The following is a 19,117-nucleotide window of genomic DNA, read 5'->3' on the forward strand; positions in this document are numbered from 1 at the left end:
TAAGACTCTGTTTCCACAGATGCCCAGCTGCCGTTCGTCAACTTTTTCTCCATTAGGGCCAAGAAGCCCTTCCCCTAGGAAGCAGCCCTAAACTACTGCGAATCCCACAGGGTCATAAACAGTTCTGAAAGTTGGGCGAGGGGCATAACTAGTCTGTAGAGACAAAGGGGCCTGGGATCAGACCTGGAAGACACGGGTAACAGCAGTGCTCGGTTCATTGGGTCTTTGTGGGCATTAAATGAGTACATGCCCTTAAAGCATCAAAGCGTCCGACATACAATAAGCGCTCAGGAAGTGGCAACTACCTCGATAAATGTCAATAAATGTCAAAAGTCTGGTTCTGTATTCGGAGGAGGCCAGGCCTTCTTCTTGCGCCTCGGTTTCTACCGCTGTCCTCTCTGGCCGTGGCACTGGGTGCATTCAGGGTTAGGATCTCCCGAGCCTTTGCACACCCCTGCGGCCTCGGGGCGGTGTACAGTCGAGGAATTCGAGGCCGCGGGGGTAGGGATGGTGGCCTTCGGGAACCGGAGCCTCCGGGAGCCCCCGCCCCGCCCCGGCAATGACCCCGCCCCCCACATCGCACGGCCCCGCCCCAGTCCCCCCTCCCAGCCCTGAGAGACTCCGGCCTGCGCGCTCCTTTAAGGCAGCCTGCGGGAAGAGAAGAGCGCGTTTCGCCCCCTCCGACGCCGCCGAGGTAGAGGCTTCACCTTTAAGGCGGCGCGGGGACTGCTGGGAAGGCCGGCGGGATGGAGGCGGCGGGACCCGCTCACGGCTGCGGGTCCGGGTGAAGCGGGGCGGGAGCCGGAACCTGAGCAGGAGCCCGGCCCGAGCCGAAGGCGTAGGTCCGCGCGGGCTGATCAGGTCGGGAGACGGGCCTCTGGGTCCGCCTAGGGGAGGGGTCGTCGTGGGCGCAGGCTGTGGGAGAACGAGGCCGGCCTGCTGGGAGGGGGCGCGGTCCTGGGTGGCCCGGGGCGGGAGCTCGGCCTTTTCAGGGGAGGGGGGTTTGCGGGGCGTCGCGCCGGCGTATGGGGAGCGGTCATTGTGGGCGCGGCCTCGGTGGGGGGAGACGAAGAAGCCGGTATCTCAAGGCCCTCTAGGGGAAGGGTCTCCCAAGGGGCGGCCTTCCCTAGAGGAGGGGCTCTGTGACTCGGCCTGCCTTTTGGGGAAGGGGCTGCCCGAGGGGTTGGGTCTGCATCCCCTAGAGGCGCCGGGGTCTCCTGCACTGGAGTGAGCCTCCACGATCCCTGTAGGACCGTTCTCCAGCGCTCCCTGTCCTGGCTAGGGGAGTCCCCGGGGAAGTCCCCAGCCGGCCTGAGCCGGTGGTCTGGGCCGACTCCGGGTCCAGCCTCACCGGCCTCACCGCATTGCGTCTCCCCGGCCGAGACGAGGTGGGCGCGCCCCCTGTAGGCCGAGCGCGGGCACGGTATGGGTTGCCGGCTGGGGGACCCGGGCACCCTGGGGACCCAGGCGTCCTGGGACCGGAGGTGTTTACCTAATTCGGGGCGGACGGCGGTGTGGCCCCAGGCCCGGCACTCGCCTGCCCGCCCCCTCGCCTTCACAGGCGGCACGCCATGGCTACGATGGTGCTTCCGCGGGAGGAGAAGCTGAGCCAGGATGAGATTGTGCTGGGCACCAAGGCCGTCATCCAAGGCCTGGAGACCCTACGCGGGGAGCATCGTGCCCTTCTCGCTCCCTTGGTAGCTCATGAAGCTGGCGAGGCGGAGCCGGGCTCACAGGAGCGATGTGTCCTCCTGCGTCGCTCCCTGGAAGCCATCGAGCTGGGTCTGGGGGAGGCCCAGGTAGGCTGGTGTGGGATGCTGAGGTGGGAGGTTACGGGAGGGATGGAGCCTTCCAGAGGAATCCTGGCAGTGTAGGAACAGAACCAGAACAGGGAACCATGTAGCCTCTGGAACCCACGGTAAATATCTGGTGAAAAATGAACCGGCTTTGAAAACCCCAGCTGTGCCTTGCCTCAGAAGAGCCTGATCATCCTTTAGTCCCCACGCAGAACCCTGTTCCTGACTTCTCTGATGGGTAGCGGAGGCCAAAAGCATAGGAGAACAAAAAGGAGATCCTTAAGAACCGCCCCCCCTTCGTTTTCTTATTCATTCCTTTACAGGTAAATTATCAAGTGCCCACTATGTGCCAGGCAATCTGTTATGTGCCAGAGACACAGGTCCAACAAGAGACAAGATCTCTGCCCTAATCTAGTCGGGAGAGAGTCAGAAACACACGTACATTTGCTACATGTTGTGATTAAGTTCTACATAGAGAACAAGATCTTGAGATAGCTTAAACCCAGAGGTCTTTTTTATGGGTTAGGGAAGACTTCTAAGGAAGTGACATTTAAGCCAGGACCTGAAGGAAGAAATGAACTGGCCTTCAGAAAAGGGAGGGAGGCAAGAGGTTACATGTGCAAAGGTCCTGAGATAGGAGAGATCTTGTGGTGGGAGAAAAGAGAGAAGACCTGTCTAACCAGAGCTTCCCGGGGAAGGAGAGGGACAGGAGAGGCCTGTGGACAAGGCAGGAGCCAGATCATGCTGCAGCTTAGTAGTTTGGGTCGTATTCTCAGAAAAGCAGGAAGCCTTTGGAGGGCTTCAGTAGTCAAAAGATACAGTCCGCCTTAGATTTTAAAAGCTTCCTTTGGGAGCGCCTGGCTGATTCAGTAGAACATGTGACTCTTGATTCTGAGACTGTGAGTTCAAGTCCCTTGTTGGGTGTAGAAATTACTTTTAATAAAAGAGTCTTAAAATAAAAACTCCCTTTGGCTGAGGGGTGGAGAATGAACCATATAGAGCGCATCAAGGGCGGAAGCAGGTGGCAGGTAGCTCGCAAGCCACTGCCGGAATTCAAATGAGGAATGGTAGCCTGGACTACAGAGGTGGCTGCGAGGGAGGAGAGAAAGGACTGGATGTTCTGGATGTTCTGGAGGTGGGTCCAGCAGGACCTGGACGTGAAGTAAGGGAGAGAGGGAGAGAGAGAGGAGGGCAGTGTAACCCAGAGTGTGGTTGCAGCAAGTGAAGGGGGCAAGAAAGCCCACATGATCAGGGGTTCTGTTTTGGTCCTCTTGACACTGGGGCTGCCAGGACGATATGGTGATGGAGATAATTCAGGAGGCGGACAAGGGGTGGACAAGGAGTACACACTTTCTCCAGGGCAGAGTGTTGGCTGAGATGCCGTCTGGCTCCATAAATCCTAGGCAGGTGGCATCATCTTGGTTTCCTTGTCTTTAAAATAGGGCTCATGCCATCTGCTGTGTATACTTCCAGGCTGTTTAGGGAATTTTTTAAAAAGCTAGCGGTTGTGAAAACACCTGTCACTTACGCATTTGCTAGTCAGCTAGAAAGTGCGGGGTCCCAGACGGCCTGGCCCTGTGGCAGTGCGGTGTGCTGGTCATTCCCTCCTTGGCCGGTTGGCTGCCGGGTACGGAGAGAAACACAGAGGGGTCCCCCTCCTAGTGTGCGCAGACCCCGACACAGATGGGCAAGAGGATGGCATGGAGGGAAAGTGCCCTTCTTTCCTGGGGCTGCAGGAATGACCCTGGCTGTGAAGGGTGGAGAAAGAGTAGAGCCTGTGCGAGGCTCCAAGGCAGGAAGAACTTAAAGGCTCAGGAAGAGAGTCCTAGAGGTTGGAAAGACGGGTAGGGGCTGAAGCTGAGGCCTCTGGGTCCCCTTCCCCTCTGGTTCCCAGGGGGCTTGGGACACATACACCTCTCCTTTCTAGGAGCTGCATAAGACCAGGGGCTTACCTTGGCAGAAATCAGGATGGGGTCTTTCCGTGTCCCTTCAGCCACTTCTCAGGGTTCTTAGGAAATTGCTAGCCCTGGGGTAGGGGGCACTGCGATAGTGGCTGTGGCAGCAGAGCTTAGGTACAACCCCCCGGAGAGACAAAGGAAGAGAACGGCTCGCTCAGGGAAAGTGCAGAACCCCAGCTAGCCCTCTTCGTGATCAAGTCAGTAAGTGGGACCTGGGAGTTTTAATGCAGAGGACTAGCTAGAGGCCCAGCGGAGGGGATGGACTTTCTCCGAGTCCAGCAGAGCCAGCCTGGGAACCCAGGGCCTGACCCCAGCAGGAAGAAGCTGGGGGGGGTGGGGGGGTGGTCCCAAACCTCCTGGGTTCAGGTCCTGGACTAGGGTCTATTTGGGGCCTTCGGGGGAAACTCCCTTGACGAAAGGAGAACTTGGTGGCCCTCAGCCCTGTAGGCAGGGCCAGGCCCCAGCACCCCAGGAGGCCCAGGCTGGGGGTGGACGAGACTAGCCCTCATCCTGGCTGGCTGGTACCACAGGTGATCCTGGCGCTGTCGAGCCACCTGGGGGCTGTGGAGTCAGAAAAGCAGAAGCTGCGGGCTCAGGTGCGGCGTCTAGTGCAGGAGAACCAGTGGCTGCGAGAGGAGCTGGCCGGAACCCAGCAGAAGCTGCAGCGCAGCGAGCAGGCCGTGGCCCAGCTCGAGGAGGAGAAGCAGCACCTGCTGTTCATGAGCCAGATCCGCAAGCTGGATGAGGACACGTCCCCCAGTGTGAGCCCCCACCACGGCCGCTGCAGGGCCATCGTGCGGGGGGCCTGGGAGCAGGGAGGGACACGGAGTCCACTGGGCTCTGACCCAGCCACTGACACTTGGGCCGCCATGCCCCTCCTTCCCTGACGCTCATTCTGTCCTCAGGAGGAGAAGGGGGATGTCCCCAAAGACTCACTGGATGACCTGTTCCCCAACGAGGAGGAGCAGAGCCCAGGTGCAGAGGGGTGGCCGGTTCTGGGGAAGGGGAAGGGGGGGCTGTGGGAACTCCTTGTCCTTGGGACCCAGCGGTCACCAGAAACAGTGACTGAAAGTCCACCGTGTTCTTTCCCAGCATGCTGGAGTCGTCAGGCAGGTCTCACGTGTTGCTTCTCTCCCCCTAAGCTCTGAGGAACAGGTATCGCAGTAGAGAGCTTTGGAGCAGCCTGGCCTGGGCTCAAGTCGTGCTCTGCCACAAGTCGTCCTGGGACCACTGGTTTCTCTCCCTCTCAGCCTCCTCTGAGGGTTGAGGAGGACGCATGCACAGGGCTGAGCCCGAGGCCCGTGCTCGGCTTGCTAATGGCGTCGAGGCCCCATGTCCAAGTCTCCCTCCTGCGGATGGGAGGCTGCGGCTCGGGGGCTGGGCGGCTTGCTCTACAACACACAGCTTCAGGGATTGGGGCTAGGACTCTACCCACTCTACAGATGGGGAAACTGAGGCAGAATAGCTAGTGACTTGTAGGGTAGGTCAAAGGCATGGCTTGCATGTGCCAGCCCCGCCCTGGGGGGCAGTCGGTACATCTGGTCTGCTCTTGGCCTTGCAGCCCCCAGCCCTGGAGGAGGGGATGTGGCTGCCCAGCACGGCGGCTATGAAATCCCAGCACGGCTCCGCACGCTGCACAACCTGGTGATTCAGTACGCCTCCCAGGGCCGCTACGAGGTGGCCGTGCCACTCTGCAAGCAGGCGCTCGAGGACCTGGAGAAGACCTCAGGCCACGACCACCCCGACGTCGCCACCATGCTGAACATCCTGGCTTTGGTCTATCGGTGAGGGCGCGTCTGGTCACAAGCATCCGTGGGAGTCTGCACGCTGCCTGAGGGCTCCAGCCCTGGGTCACAAACCCCCGGTCCCTGCTGTGGGCCAGGACCGGGCAGCTCGGCTCTACCAGGCAGCCCGGCCGCAGATGAGGAGCTTATGCCCAGAGAGGCCTGGGCCTGTGGGGTGCCTAGGGCCTCCCTGAGTCTGGGCTTATTGGAGGAGAAGGGCTTGGGCATAGCTAGGGATGGGGACATAGCTAGGGTCCTGAGGACTCTTAAGGACACAAAGGAGGCAGCCCAGGTCTTTGGGGAGAAAATTAAAACAAAAAAACAATAAAAAAAGGGTCTTTGGTGAAAGAGGAGTTGCCCAGAACATGAGAGGGTTGGAAAAGTTTTCCTCGCTGGAAAGAACAGTATGAGCAAAGGCCCTGGGGAGTAGACAACAGGTGCACTGGGCCTGAGGAGGTGGGGTAGAATCCTGGGGAGTCTGGTACATCCTATCCCAGTACTCGATGCCCTGGTGAGTTGTGAGTAAACTGTTCACAAAGTCCCCCCCCAAGCCCCTGGAGGGCAGAGGCTGACCAGGTCTCCCCAATCCCTGCGTCATAATCATATCCACTCATCAGTAAATACCAGAGGAGTGACCATGGGGATCTGGGACCAACAGGGGGAGGGCCTTGGGCTGGAGGACACCCCTCACCGTGCTTCTGCCTGCACTCAGGGACCAGAACAAGTACAAAGAGGCTGCCCACCTGCTCAACGATGCCCTGGCCATCCGTGAGAAGACACTGGGCAAAGACCACCCGGCTGTGAGTGAGAGTGGTTGCGAGGTGGGGGCTGCCCCCTGCCCTGCCCTGGGCAGGGCCCTGGGTCACTGAGTGTCGATTCTGCCCCCGCCCCCCCGACAGGTGGCCGCAACATTAAACAACCTGGCAGTTCTGTATGGCAAGCGGGGCAAGTACAAAGAGGCCGAGCCCCTGTGCAAGCGGGCGCTGGAAATCCGAGAGAAGGTGGGAGCAGGCAGGGCTGGGCAGGCCAGCAGGGCCTAGCAGGCAGGGGCTGAGGGCAGCCCTGAGCCCAGCCACTGGCTCCTGCTCCCAGGTCCTGGGCAAGTTTCATCCGGACGTGGCCAAGCAGCTAAGCAACCTGGCCCTGCTGTGCCAGAACCAGGGCAAAGCCGAGGAGGTGGAGCACTACTACCGCAGGGCCCTGGAGATCTACGCCACCCGCCTTGGGCCTGATGACCCCAACGTGGCCAAGACCAAGAACAACCTGGTACCCTGAGCCAGGAGTGGGGCGGGGCGAGGGCAGGAGTGAAGGGGAAGGAAGGAGAAGGGTCAGCTCCCCATATCCCCGCTCACTCTCTGGGCCCTTTCCTCCAGGCCTCCTGCTACCTGAAGCAGGGCAAGTACCAGGACGCAGAGACCCTGTACAAGGAGATCCTCACCCGCGCCCATGAGAAAGAGTTTGGCTCTGTCAATGGTGAGGCTCAGACCACCACGTGCCCCCGGCTCACACAGTGCAAGCCTGGCCGGCCATCAGCATCCAGGGCAAATACTTGAGCTTGGCGGGCCCTTGTGGGGTCTGGCTGGTTCCCAGCCGTGTGTACACACGTGTGAACACATGCGCCTAACTCACACAGCCTCCCGGGTCCTGCTGGCGCTGCGTGTGCCCTTAGCAGAGTCTTCCCCTTCCTCCGCTGGGGATTCCTGCTCACTGTGAGGGACCACCCTGAATGTTTTCCCGGCTGGGAAGCCACCTTCCAGCCCCCAGTGGTCAGTCATTTCCTGCTCTGGGGTCACCAGCCTGGCCTGTCCTTCAGGCCCAGCATGTGTCCCAGGCTGTGGACTTGAGGCGTTTAAGGACCCGCTCCCCCCAGGCCTCTATCCCAAGCCCCTCAAACACAGGCCCGTACCATGTCCTCTCCGTGTTCCAGAAGAGGGTCAGTATTGTTTCGAGTCTGTTTTTCGTTCACTCATTCATTCATTCATACCTTCATTCATTCAACAAAGCCCAATCCTGATCCTTCTTGGGTACCCCCAACCCCCTCCCCAGACCCCAGTCCTATGTTTCAACCAGGAGAAGCCTATATGGGAGGCTGGTGACGGCCCCCTTTCTCCCCCCAGGGGACAACAAGCCCATCTGGATGCATGCAGAAGAACGGGAGGAGAGCAAGGTAGTTCTATGGGCAAGACTGGGGTGGTCTGGGGAGGCAGGGTGAGCTGAGGGATATGTAGAGGGGAGGGACTTCTGCCACCTCGCCTGACCATTCCTTCCTCCAGGACAAGCGCCGGGACAGCACCCCCTACGGGGAGTATGGCAGCTGGTACAAGGCCTGTAAAGTAGACAGGTGAGGACGGCAGGGCACGGCTGGAACTGAACAGACGGCGGGGAAACAGCATCCTGGGTGGGGGCCCAGTCCAAGCTCGACGCTGCGTAATGCTCACACGTGCGCGCGCGCACACACACACACACACACACACACACCCATCTGTGTCAATTTGTCTTTCGAGAACTGAGTCATAGGCCACATGCCCCAAAAAGGCTTTCTGCACTGGGACAGCCCGATTATCTTGCCCTTGGGTCTCCCAGCTTTTAGTCCTGGTGGCAACATCCCACTTAGGGCTCTGGGGCCAGGTCCCCAACCCTAGACACCTGGGGTGATTCCAAGACAGGAGAGTCTAAGTAGGCCTAGCACAGGGCTGGACACAAGAGGGGAGAGATTCTGGTCGGCGGGATGGTTCCTCAGGGCCCCATGTGGGCCGGAGGCTAGGATGGGCCTGGTTCCCCGGGGAACACGGAGTTGGACACCACCCTGCTGTCCCGTCCACAGCCCCACAGTCAACACCACCCTGCGCAGCTTGGGGGCCCTGTACCGGCGCCAGGGCAAGCTAGAAGCTGCACATACACTGGAGGACTGTGCCAGCCGCAGCCGCAAGCAGGTGGGCCAACGGGCATGGGGGGCTGTGGGCAGGGACCTGGGTGGCCGTGTGTGTTCCCGTCAGGATTCAGGGCTCCCGCTGATAGGCCCTGCTCCTCCCTCAGGGCCTGGACCCCGCAAGCCAGACCAAGGTGGTGGAACTGCTGAAAGATGGCAGCGGTGGGCGCGGAGACCGCCGGGGCAGCCGAGATGTGGCCGGGGGCGCCGGGGCGCGGCCTGAGTCTGACTTTGAGGAGGCAGGGCCTGCAGCTGAGTGGAGCGGGGTGAGTCTGGGGGCCGGGCCGGGCCAGGAGGAGGGGTCTTCAGTGTGGCAGAGAGAAAGACTGGTCCGTCCCCGCAGGACGGTAGTGGCTCCCTGCGGCGCAGCGGCTCCTTTGGGAAGCTCCGAGATGCCCTGCGGCGCAGCAGTGAGATGCTGGTGAAGAAGTTGCAGGGTGGTGGCCCCCAGGAGCCTCCTAACCCCAGGTGAGCCTCCCAAGAAGCCACCCGGTAGCCCACCAACCCCAGATGAGCTCCCGACCCAGGCGAACTCCCTCATCTCCCGGAAGCTCCACCACCCACCACATCTGCTCCCCTCCCGTCAGCCTCCGTCTCCAGCCGCCACCTGACCCCTTCCCACCTCCTCCCTCACCCCGTTCCACCCTTGGCAAATCCACGCGTTCCTTTCTCCTCAGGATGAAGCGGGCCAGTTCCCTCAACTTCCTCAACAAGAGCGTGGAGGAGCCCGTCCAGGTATGGCTGGGTGGGTGTGGGGGTCCTGGGCAGGGAGGCCCAGGCCCCAGGGCCCAGAAACTGTATGTCCTGTGTACTGGCCGAGCTTGTCGGTCACGTCTGTCCATTTCGAAACCTTTCCAGCTCTGTGCCGGGCCTGGCTTTGGGCTGGACCCTGGGAAGACAAATGAGGGAAACCCAGCTCCTGCAAGTGGCCAGGGCCGACACAGTGACTGTGGGGGTGGGCGGGAGGGCCAGGGACTCTGGCTGATTGGGCCCCGTCTGGGCAGCAGCGCGACACTGAGCTGCCTGCCCGCTCTGCCCACAGCCTGGAGCTACCGGCTTCTCGGACAGCCGCACCCTCAGCTGCAGCTCCATGGACCTCTCCCGACGAAGCTCCCTCGTGGGTTAATCCTGAAAGGGCAGCCAGTTGCCAGAGCCTCCACCCGGCACTGCCCCCACCCCCAGCCCTTCGCATGGGCCTGCTGCTTGCCCCACCTGTCTCTCCCAAGGACCCCCGTCTTTTCTGTTCAATCTCAGGGTAACCTCCTCTCTTGTCATCTCAGCCTGAGCCCTGGAGGCTGGGCCTGCCCGCTCCAGCTCCGGCCCTTATTTATTCCATCCAGCAGGGCCCCCTCTTTAGGTTCAGGGCCAGGGGAGAGGCTGGCCAGAATCTCCAAGATAGAGACTCAGTGGCCCGCCCTCCCCAGGCCCCACCGAGCCAAGAACACTAAGCACCTGCGGTCCCTTCAGCACTCCTGCCCTTCTTCCCCCAAGCCCCCGGCCGTTGCTTCTGTATATAGAGAAATAAGTTATTGGCCGCGCCCCTCCCCTCAGTCCACGGTACTGCCCGGTTATGCCCTCACCGTGCCCTTCTCTAGTGGTACCGCCCAGGCCTTAATCACCCCCATTCCGCGCGGTGGTATCTTCCAGGCTCTACATCTCGGGGGGCGGCGCCTCCCCAAAGGGTTCCCTGGGCCTTCTCGCGCTCCTCCTGGCCTCTGAGGGGCGCGTTGAGCCCCATCATCGCCCCATCATCGATCGCCCCATGCCCCAGGACGGAGAGCCCTACCCTTGCCCGTCCTCTCACCGCCGGGTTCCGCCCAGCGTCCCGGCCTTATGCACTGCCCCTCCCCGCCCGGCTCCGCCCAGGCACGGCCTGACCCCGCCCCGGGCACCGCCCGTCGAGCCATCCTGCCACGCCTCTCCCCTCGCCTGCGGCTTCTTGCTAGGGGCAGTGATGGCCCCTGTGGCAGGAGGGGCTGCCCCAGTTGCGGGGGTGAGGCGGTCTCTCTATTTTCAAATGTTGCTGTAGAAATAAAGACCGTTTGAATCTGAGCCGGGCTTGTTTGGGGGACGGAGGCCAAGGGCCCCTAGCGTCTCTAGATTGGGGGTGAGGTCGGGAGAGGATGCGAGCGAGAGCCAACGAGCGTGTGTGTGTCGCTCACGTCCGGTTCGGCACTGCTGGAGCCCAGGTAGTTTGCTCCTTTCCCGGATTTGTTTGGGGGCCTCACAGGTTGAGTTTTTTCTAACAACCTTCATCACTTAAGTTCCGGAGACCGCGGGCTTTGAACTCTGCCCCTTACTGAGCTGTTTTATCTTGAGCAAGTTACCGAGACTAGACCTTTTCCATCTATGAAGTGTGGGTGACGACACCCTCGGGGGGCTGCGTCTGAGTTAGGAGTGCCAGCACACCAAGAACCCCAAATAAGCGAACTTCTGGTGCTAAAAACTCCGGGAACTGCGAGGGTAGGGATGACTGCCTCTGCCAGACAAACATGAAACGTGTCGACCCCAGCCCTAAACTGACCTCTCACTGAGGTCGGGACGCGTCAGGTGTCCTCAAGCCTAGGTACGGCTATAGGGAGCGAACTACAAGCCCCAGAAGGCAATGCGCGGCGATGATGGGGCGTGGGCTGGGAGACGCGGCCTCGGGTTTACGCCTGCGCAACAGCAGGCGTGGGGGTGAGGGGTGTGGTCGGGCAAAGTGAAGAGACTACAAGTTCCGAGAAGCAACGCGGCAAGGCCCCAGTCGGGAATGTTTGCGCCTGCGCGTCGCGGGCGGGGCCTCTGGGGCGGAGCGGCCACCATCTTGGAACGGGAGGCGGAGCAGAGCTGACTGGGAGCGACCGAGCGGGCCACCGCCGCCGCCATGAACCCCGAATAGTGAGTGAGCCCCGCCCGCGCCGTTCGGCGCAGCCTCGATCCCGAGTACGGGGCTGTACGCTTACCGGGGTTGTCCGGCCTGGGTCAGGACGGAGCGGTGCCCCCACATCCGGGTCCCTCTTCCGCTGACCCCCCCCCCACATCCGGGTCCTGCCCCTCCCCCCGGGGGGCCCCAGGACCCCGGCTCGGCACCCCGAGTTCTTGCACCCGGGACCCAGACACTGCGACCCCAAGGGGCACTACTTCAGCCCGAAGCACCGATCCCTAACAGGCCTATTGGTCAGGTGACCCCGCAGCCTCGGTCTCTCCAGGCCTCAGTTTCCCCACCTGCTGCTTGCAGTGGCGGTCTGGGTGCTGACGACGGTCCCGGCGTTTTGGAGCCTGTCCACACTCGGGCCCTTTAGGTCTGACAGTAAATCTTTTCTGTTTTTCCCGTTCTCCCGGAATCCGGTTCCCGGGGCTGGGCAGTCGCGGGAGGCCCCGAGGGAGTGCCCTGGGTCGCTGTCCCGGAGGTCCTCCCCTCAGGGGCTGCCGCTTCGGCCTTTGCTGGGTCTTGCTGCCCTGGCGCTCCTGGAGGCCAGTCCCTTCCCGCCTTCTCCTCACCTTTGTGCAGGCCCCCTGCGCCACCGTCACACCCCTTCCCTTCGCCGTCACGCTGCCGATGAAGTTTAGATGAATGTGGCATTTGTTTCTCCCCTTCCAGTGGGATTCTCTGTACCTCAGACTCTCCTCACTTCTTGGTCACTCCCCCTGCGGGTAGGTGGCCCACATGTCTGCCCCGGACTTCTCCTGACAGTTTTCCCCCAGTGTCAGTTGTCGTCTTCCTCTTCTGCCACTTCCTATTTCTCCTCCAGATCCAGGCCTCAGATTTCCTTGGGGAAGGGAGAAGCTCTGAGCTGGATTGTAAGGGACCCAGAAGGGAACCAGCAGGCTCTCCCAGAGACTCTGGAGTCTGAACCTGGTTTCCAGTCTTAAAGTTAACAGCTGTGTAACTTAGGGCAAGTCACTTCCCTCTTCTGACCTCTGGTTTCCTCATTAGTTGGGAATAACACCGTCCACTGCAGAGGGCTGATGTGAGGGGCTTAAATGAGATGATGCATTGCAGTGTTTAACATAGGGCCAGGTGCAAAGTAGGAACTCAGTGCATTTTAACTGCGGTCGTTGCTACTCGTTGGCCACCCCTTAGAGGCTTCCTACCAGGCTCTTTACATAGATACTCACTTAACAAGTTCTAGGTTGGGCCCTAGCTTCCATTTCTGGGACCTCCCCTGCCAAGCCAGATCGGCCCCAGGGCAGTGATGGGGGTTTCCTAACTAGCCCCTACTGGCCCAGAGACCACAGTCTGGCAGGTGTCAGGGTAGGACACCCAGCTTTTTCTCCTAATGATGGTGATCCTTGGTAGATTATGTGCCTCCCTCTCTGTGCCTCAGTTTCTTTCTCTGTAAAGTGGAAATTCAGACTCAGACCTTTGGGCCAGCTGTAGTATGGGGGGTGGTCAGCCCTATTCTTCCCAGGACTTGTGGGAGGATATTGTGAGCACCTAGATACTCCGAACCAAGGCAAGCCTCACAGCGTGGGAGAAAGCCGGAATTGTGACTGTAGGATGGCGTACGGGTGGGCTCCCTGCCTTCCTTCATGCCTTCCCGTCCTTTCTCTCTAGTGACTACCTGTTTAAGCTGCTTTTGATTGGTGATTCGGGCGTGGGCAAGTCATGCCTGCTTCTGCGGTTTGCTGTGAGTAAGAAGCCTCCGTACCATCCACTGGGGGTCCTGGCTGGTGGCAGGAGGGAGAGGGGGCAACCCAGAGCACAGTGGTTGCAAGACCTTGGAACCAAGGATGAAGTCGCAGGACCTTCTAGTAACATCTCTGACTGAACAAAGACACAGGGCTGGCAGGTTGGGGTGCTGAAAGTGGGGGCTTAGCAGTTACAAGCTTGGCCGGGGCAGGGGGCTGGAGGGAGATTTTCTAAATGGGCTTTGGGCCTGTTCACCTAGGCCATTTTGTTGGTCCTTTTCCAGGATGACACATACACGGAGAGCTACATCAGCACCATCGGGGTGGACTTCAAGATCCGAACCATCGAGCTGGATGGCAAAACCATCAAACTTCAGATCGTGAGTGTCGCTCTTCCCAGTCCCTGGTACAGAGGCCTTGGGAGGGGTGGGGGCTCCGGGGAAGTAGCCTGGCGCTGACCTGCCCTTCTCTCCTGCTGTCTTGTAGTGGGACACGGCTGGTCAGGAGCGGTTCCGGACCATCACTTCCAGCTACTACCGGGGGGCTCACGGCATCATTGTGGTGTACGATGTCACCGACCAGGTACTCCTCAGGTCACATCTCCAGTTTTGCCTCCTCGGCTTTAGGTCTTTGGTTCTTGTTTTGTTCTGGGTTTTGGGTTTTTTGGTTTTGTCTTGTTTTTTTTAGGATTTTATTTTTTTTAAGTAACCTGCACACCCAGCATGGGGCTTGAACTCATGATCCCTGAAATCAAGAATCACATGCTGTACTGACTGAGCCAGCCAGGCGCTCCAGGTCTTTGGTTCTTGTTTCCTTTTACTCTTCCCATCCTCCCTTCCGATGCTGCCTGGAAGGGAGACTGTGCTTGGACTCATTTCACAGGGAGGGAAACCGCTGCAGAAGTGCATTCTTCTGAGGCCCCGGTGAGGGGCGTTGGCAGAAACGGGCCTCACACCTCCTGGCTGAACTTGGTGCCTTATTTTAGAGTTTCTAGGCACCTGTGTTTTGAAGGGGTTTAGTGAGCTGGTTGGTTGCTGTGCCGGGCCCCTGGCTTCCTGTGTGAAGACACCTGGAGAATCGAGTGCAGGGCTTTAGACGGGCGAGGGAGCCTAGCACTCTGGGCGCATCATGAGCAGAGGGTAGGAGCCCTGGGTCTGCTGCGGCAGCGGTGGTGGTAACAGGCTGAGACAGTCCTACCGTCCTTTACGCTTTATACAACTTGCCACGGCCTCTTAACACTCTGAAGAAGTCTGCAGCAGGTTCCCATTTTACAGGTGAGAAAATGGGTCAGAGCGGTGAGGAGACTTGCTTGGGGCCGTGTAGCTAGTTAAGTGGCAGAAAGAGGAAACCTCGGTCTTCTGATTCTACTTGCTTTATTCTTTCTACTAAACCTCGTTGGTTAGTGGGGAGCAGGCCCTGGGGACACGGAAACGTTTACATCAGCCCTGGGCCTGGAGGAGTTCCTGCTCCGAGGGGCAGCTGGGCCCTTGGGCTCACCAGGAACTCACGATGCTTTCTGGACAAGTTGTGGGTGGACTGTGCACTACTCAGAGGTCATCAGGGGCCTCTAGCTGCCCAGTCCCATGACCTCATTGCAGTTCTGGCCCTGATCAACCTCTCATGGCTTCTACCTTCCTCCTCCTCCCTCTCCTTGGCAAGTTTGCTGTCTCCAGCTCTCCTGCCTCTTGCTGCTTTAGCTTCTCTTTTCAGTGACTTTGGACCAGTTTGCCCTGTACTACCACCGCCGCAGTCCCTGCCCTCTGTACCCCTCCCCACCCCCAATCTTAACGCTTCCTGACTTTTCCTGCGTGGGTCTGGCCACTTTGTGGTTTGACTTCTGTCTTCTAAAGATTTTATTTATTTTTATTTATTTATCAGAGGGGGGGGGAGAGCGAGCACAGGCAGACAGAATGGCAGGCAGAGGCAGAGGGAGAAGCAGGCTCCCCGCTGAGCAAGGAGCCCGATGTGGGACTCGATCCCAGGACGCTGGGATCATGACCTGAGCCGAAGGCAGCTGCTTAACCAACTGAGCCACCCAGGCGTCCAGGCGTGACTTCTGTCTTCTGTTCTGTCATTCCTGTATAAACAGCTGTCACTGTGCATCTTCTCTGTGTTCTACTTTGCTGGCACTTTGTGCAGTAGTTCTGACCTTCATCGTATCACCCAGCGAACTAAGCGCTGGGGTCCCTTTTTTCCAGGTGAAATACGCTGGGGGAGGTGTTGGGTAACTTGCCCATGGTCTCATAGCGAGCTCGTTTGCTAGGAGAGGCAAAGCCAGTGTTTGAACCCAAGGTTCTTGGCTTCTGAGCTTACCCTTCCCTGCCCCTAGGCAACCTCTCCTGAGCTCCACATCATCTTCAGAACTCAGCACGTCTAGCGCTGGGCTCCCCTCTCGCGCTAAACTGGCTCCCGCATCGCCATCTTTGTAACAGAGGTCCTGTTGGCCTGACCAGAAAACTCTTCCCTGCCCCTCCCTTCCCTGTGTTCTCCCCCCTCCACCTTCTCTTTCAAGGCCTTTCCCTTGTAACAATAGCCGTGATGAGGATGAGAGCAGCTCCTGCTAATTAAGCCCTTGTTACGAGACAGGCCTGCATTCATTATCTCTGGTGCACAACAGCCCCAGGGAGAGCTACTGTTTTATCAAAATGAGGAAGCTGGAGCTCGGAGGGGTCAGGTGACCAGTGTAGGGTCACACAGCAAGTGGCAGAGCTGGGGCTCATCCAGCGTGGTCGGACTCTAAATCCCGTGCTCTTCCTGGCGTCGCTGCCTGGCCCGGGGCATATCTCTTCCCTGGATCGTCCCAGCCACCTCCCAGCTGGTCGCCATCTTCTTGCCAGTCTGATCTGGCCTCTACACTCCTGTCCCGCCTGTCTTCCCAGGCCTCAGGTGTACTTCTCCGGCTCTCTTCTTAAGAAAACCTTTGGGGGCTCCTGGTTGTCCAGATTTAGCCCGGCTAAGACCTTCCGTTCTCGGGCCTGCCTCCTTTCCCCCTCCTTCTGTGCTCAGGACCTGTGTCTCAGCAGCCTTCAGCTTCTCCTTGCTCCCCAGAGGTGCCGCACCAGTCCCGAAGCGCGACCTGGTGTATGTCCTCTCCTCGCCTTGCACTTTGCCACCCTTCCGCTTGCTTCCGCACAAGGCCAGTTCGTCGCTTCGGACACAGGTCAGCCGGAGTCTCCAGGCGGAGCTGGTCCTGGAGCTCCGGCAGCGCTCATCACCCTGTCTCGCCGTTGTGTATGTGTGTCCCTGTCTAGTCCTCCACTGTCCGCTGAGTGCATTGGGGCAGGATCCAGGTATTTGTCCCTTCGTTGTCCACAGGGCCCGGCCTGGGACGTGGCAGCACGTGTACATTTGAACCCAGTGGGTGTCAACCACGCTTTTGACTCCTGAGAAGGGAAAGTGTGGCTCTAGCTCAACCACGTTCCTAAAAGTTCTGTTTTTGTCTCTGAGCCGGGGTAGGGGGTGGGGAGCGGCCAGCTGTCAGGAGAGCCTGTCTGAGCAAGGAGGCTGTTAGTGCCGGAAGCAGGATGAACATCTGGGGCTCTGTTCCCAGGATGCACCTGTCCCTCATGGGCCAGGGTCTCCTCTGCAAGGACCCTCCACCTACCACTGGGCTGAAAGCCTTCACACCTTACAGGGATTTTAAGGCCACTGTGGGGAATTTTGTTCCCCTCCTTTTCTGTGTCCTCTCTGGTGTCTCTCCTGTTGTCACTTGCTCCCCCCCGTATTTTTGGCCTTTTGTGTCTCGGGGAGACCGGCTGCAGGAAGCAGAGCTGGCTGGCCCTTAGGCCCAGTCTGTTCGGTGTCGCAGCTGTTGGCAGACAGCTGGTGCTGTGCCAGGTTTGGCTTTGGGGGTCTCAGAGGGAGCAGGTCAGGAAGGAGATACAAGCCTAGAGGAGAGGGGACAGCTTCCTTTGGGTCCCTGAGCTCTGGGGTTCTGTCTCTCTTGGGAGCCCAGGGAAGCCCCCTTCAGAAGCCCCTGCTCTCCCGGCCTTGAGTAGGGGTGGGTGTAGGGAGCAAAATAACTGTGTTTTGATTCTGGCTCCTCTAGGAATCCTATGCCAACGTGAAGCAGTGGCTGCAGGAGATCGACCGCTATGCCAGCGAGAACGTCAACAAGCTCCTGGTGGGCAACAAGAGCGACCTCACCACCAAGAAAGTGGTGGACAACACCACGGCCAAGGTGGGTGGGGCCTGGGTCGGGCCACCCAGGGTGGGCTGGGGTCTGCTGCCCCTCACGCCTCCCTCCCCTCTTCTTCTCTCTTCTCTCCTTGTCAGGAGTTTGCGGATTCTCTGGGCATCCCCTTCCTGGAGACAAGTGCCAAGAACGCTACCAATGTCGAGCAGGCATTCATGACCATGGCTGCTGAGATCAAAAAGCGGATGGGGCCTGGGGCAGCTTCGGGGGGTGAGCGGCCCAACCTCAAGATCGACAGCACCCCTGTGAAGCCGGCTGGTGGCGGCTGTTGCTAGGAGGGGCACGTGGGGTGGGACAGGAGGGGGCACCTTCTCCAGATGATGCCCCTGGAGGGGATAGGAGGTGGCCTCCCTCTCCTGGGGCATTTGAGTCTGTGGCTTTGGGGTGTCCTGGGCTCCCCATCTCCCTCTGGCCCATCTGCCTGCTGCCCTGAGCCCTGGTTTTGTCAAAGCCCCCAAGGAGGATACCCAGGACCTTTGGCTGGGGTGGGGAAGTGGGCTTGCTCTGCTGCTGCCTCTAGGTAACTTCAAAAGCTACCCCACCACACACCTTTCTTCGGGATGAGGGCTCCTCTGTTTCCCTCCCTTGTCCCCCCGACCCATGTATGCTGCAGTGGGTTTCTTTCCTTTACCCTTTTTCCTTCTCTCCCCACTCCCTTTTCCAAGAGCTGGGAGCCTCCCTGGCCTGTACAGTCCCTGGCCGCAGTGAGAGCGCTAGGGACCAGGAATGGGACCAGGGGATCCAGGACCCGGGATCCAGGGCCCTGGGCTGGACCTCAGGAAGGGCATGGGGGCCATAGGGGCCCAGCAGCCCACCCTTTCCTCTCCTCCCCGTGCCTCTTCCCCGCCCCTTCCATACTCACAGCTCCAGCCGACCGGCCGCGGTGGGGTCTGAGCACATCTAGAGCAGGTGGGCGGACAGCCATGCTGGGCCTGTGCTTTGAGCCCAGAGGGGTCCTGCTCCTGCCACCGCCTGCCCTGCCAGAGCCGGGCCATGTGCTGCCTGCCCACCGAGCCCCTTTGTCCCCATGGCAGGCAGAGGCGGAAGGCCCACCGTGCCAGAGGCTGGGCGCCAGCCTTAACCCTTACTCTGCCAGCACCTCTTCCCTTTCTCTGAGGCAGCACATCTGGCTTATTCTCCCCCTTCTGTTCTTTGGAGCCTGTGAGGGCAGGTCCTCATACCCTGTCACTGCTTCTCCTCCGGGGAATGTCGGTGCAGACCCAGGGTCCGGGGCCTCTCCCCTCACCCCCTCCCACCCAGGATCCTAGCCTCCCCCCACCCCCACCCCCACCGCCGCCGTCTGGCACAGCTTCTTCCTGCAGAAAAAACAAACCTTTGGTCTCTACCTGAGAAGCCATGTCCCTTGTGCTGTCTCTCGCCTGTCCCACCTGTGCCCTGCCCTCCAGCTTCTATTTAAGTCCCTGGGGTGCCCCCACTCCCAGGTTCCCCTCTGGTGTTATGTCAGGCATTTTGCAAGGAAAAGCCACTTGGGGAAAGACAGAAAGGACAAAAAATAAATAAATTTCCACTGGCCCTCGGGTGAGCCGAGGGTTTTTGCAAGGAAGTTGTGGTGGCTGAGTGTGGTCTGTGGTGGGAGCTGTCTTGGGGTGGGGGAGTGGGACTGGGGCCCTGGGCTTGGCTGGCGGTACAGGGGTCCCTGGATTGGGCTGTGTGTCCTAGGGTTGCTGTTGAAAGTCCTTGACCCACTTCTTAAAGCCAGGAGTGCTGCCTGCTTTCGCTTCTGTGGTGTGTCCCCACGGGCCCAGCACGGTTCCAGCAGCAGGGGAGGCAGGCGGCCATGGGCGAGTACCTGGTGAGCAGCCGCGGACACCCACACAGGT

General features: G+C 59.8%; 2 protein-coding genes across 5 annotated transcripts; both read left to right on the forward strand.

Moving 5' to 3' along the window:
* The first annotated feature begins 644 nt into the window (after positions 1-644).
* Positions 645-10,519, forward strand: KLC2 (kinesin light chain 2). 4 transcript variants are annotated; one of them, XM_044259734.1, is made up of 16 exons: positions 645-694; positions 1,525-1,799; positions 4,285-4,515; positions 4,660-4,729; positions 5,316-5,538; positions 6,251-6,338; positions 6,438-6,539; positions 6,631-6,804; positions 6,912-7,011; positions 7,656-7,705; positions 7,812-7,879; positions 8,363-8,471; positions 8,575-8,733; positions 8,811-8,935; positions 9,145-9,202; positions 9,510-10,519. In XM_044259734.1, exons 2-16 carry the CDS (start codon positions 1,572-1,574, stop codon positions 9,591-9,593), a joined length of 1,869 nt encoding a protein of 622 aa, XP_044115669.1. In that variant the 5' UTR covers positions 645-694; positions 1,525-1,571; the 3' UTR covers positions 9,594-10,519. The 4 variants fall into 4 exon arrangements, with proteins under 4 accessions (XP_044115669.1, XP_044115667.1, XP_044115670.1 ...); XM_044259732.1 differs by lacking the exon at positions 645-694 and adding an exon at positions 712-861; XM_044259735.1 differs by lacking the exon at positions 645-694 and adding an exon at positions 712-861 and having other exon boundaries at positions 1,562-1,799.
* Positions 10,520-11,242: 723 nt separating this feature from the next.
* Positions 11,243-18,840, forward strand: RAB1B (RAB1B, member RAS oncogene family). The gene is made up of 6 exons (XM_044259736.1): positions 11,243-11,347; positions 13,008-13,080; positions 13,366-13,461; positions 13,568-13,663; positions 17,130-17,261; positions 17,357-18,840. Exons 1-6 carry the CDS (start codon positions 11,334-11,336, stop codon positions 17,549-17,551), a joined length of 606 nt encoding a protein of 201 aa, XP_044115671.1. The 5' UTR covers positions 11,243-11,333; the 3' UTR covers positions 17,552-18,840.
* The last annotated feature ends 277 nt before the right edge of the window (positions 18,841-19,117 follow it).

The sequence above is a fragment of the Neovison vison genome, chromosome 7, assembly GCF_020171115.1.
Source record: "Neovison vison isolate M4711 chromosome 7, ASM_NN_V1, whole genome shotgun sequence".
In the NCBI taxonomy this organism is placed as follows: Eukaryota; Metazoa; Chordata; class Mammalia; order Carnivora; family Mustelidae; genus Neogale; species Neogale vison.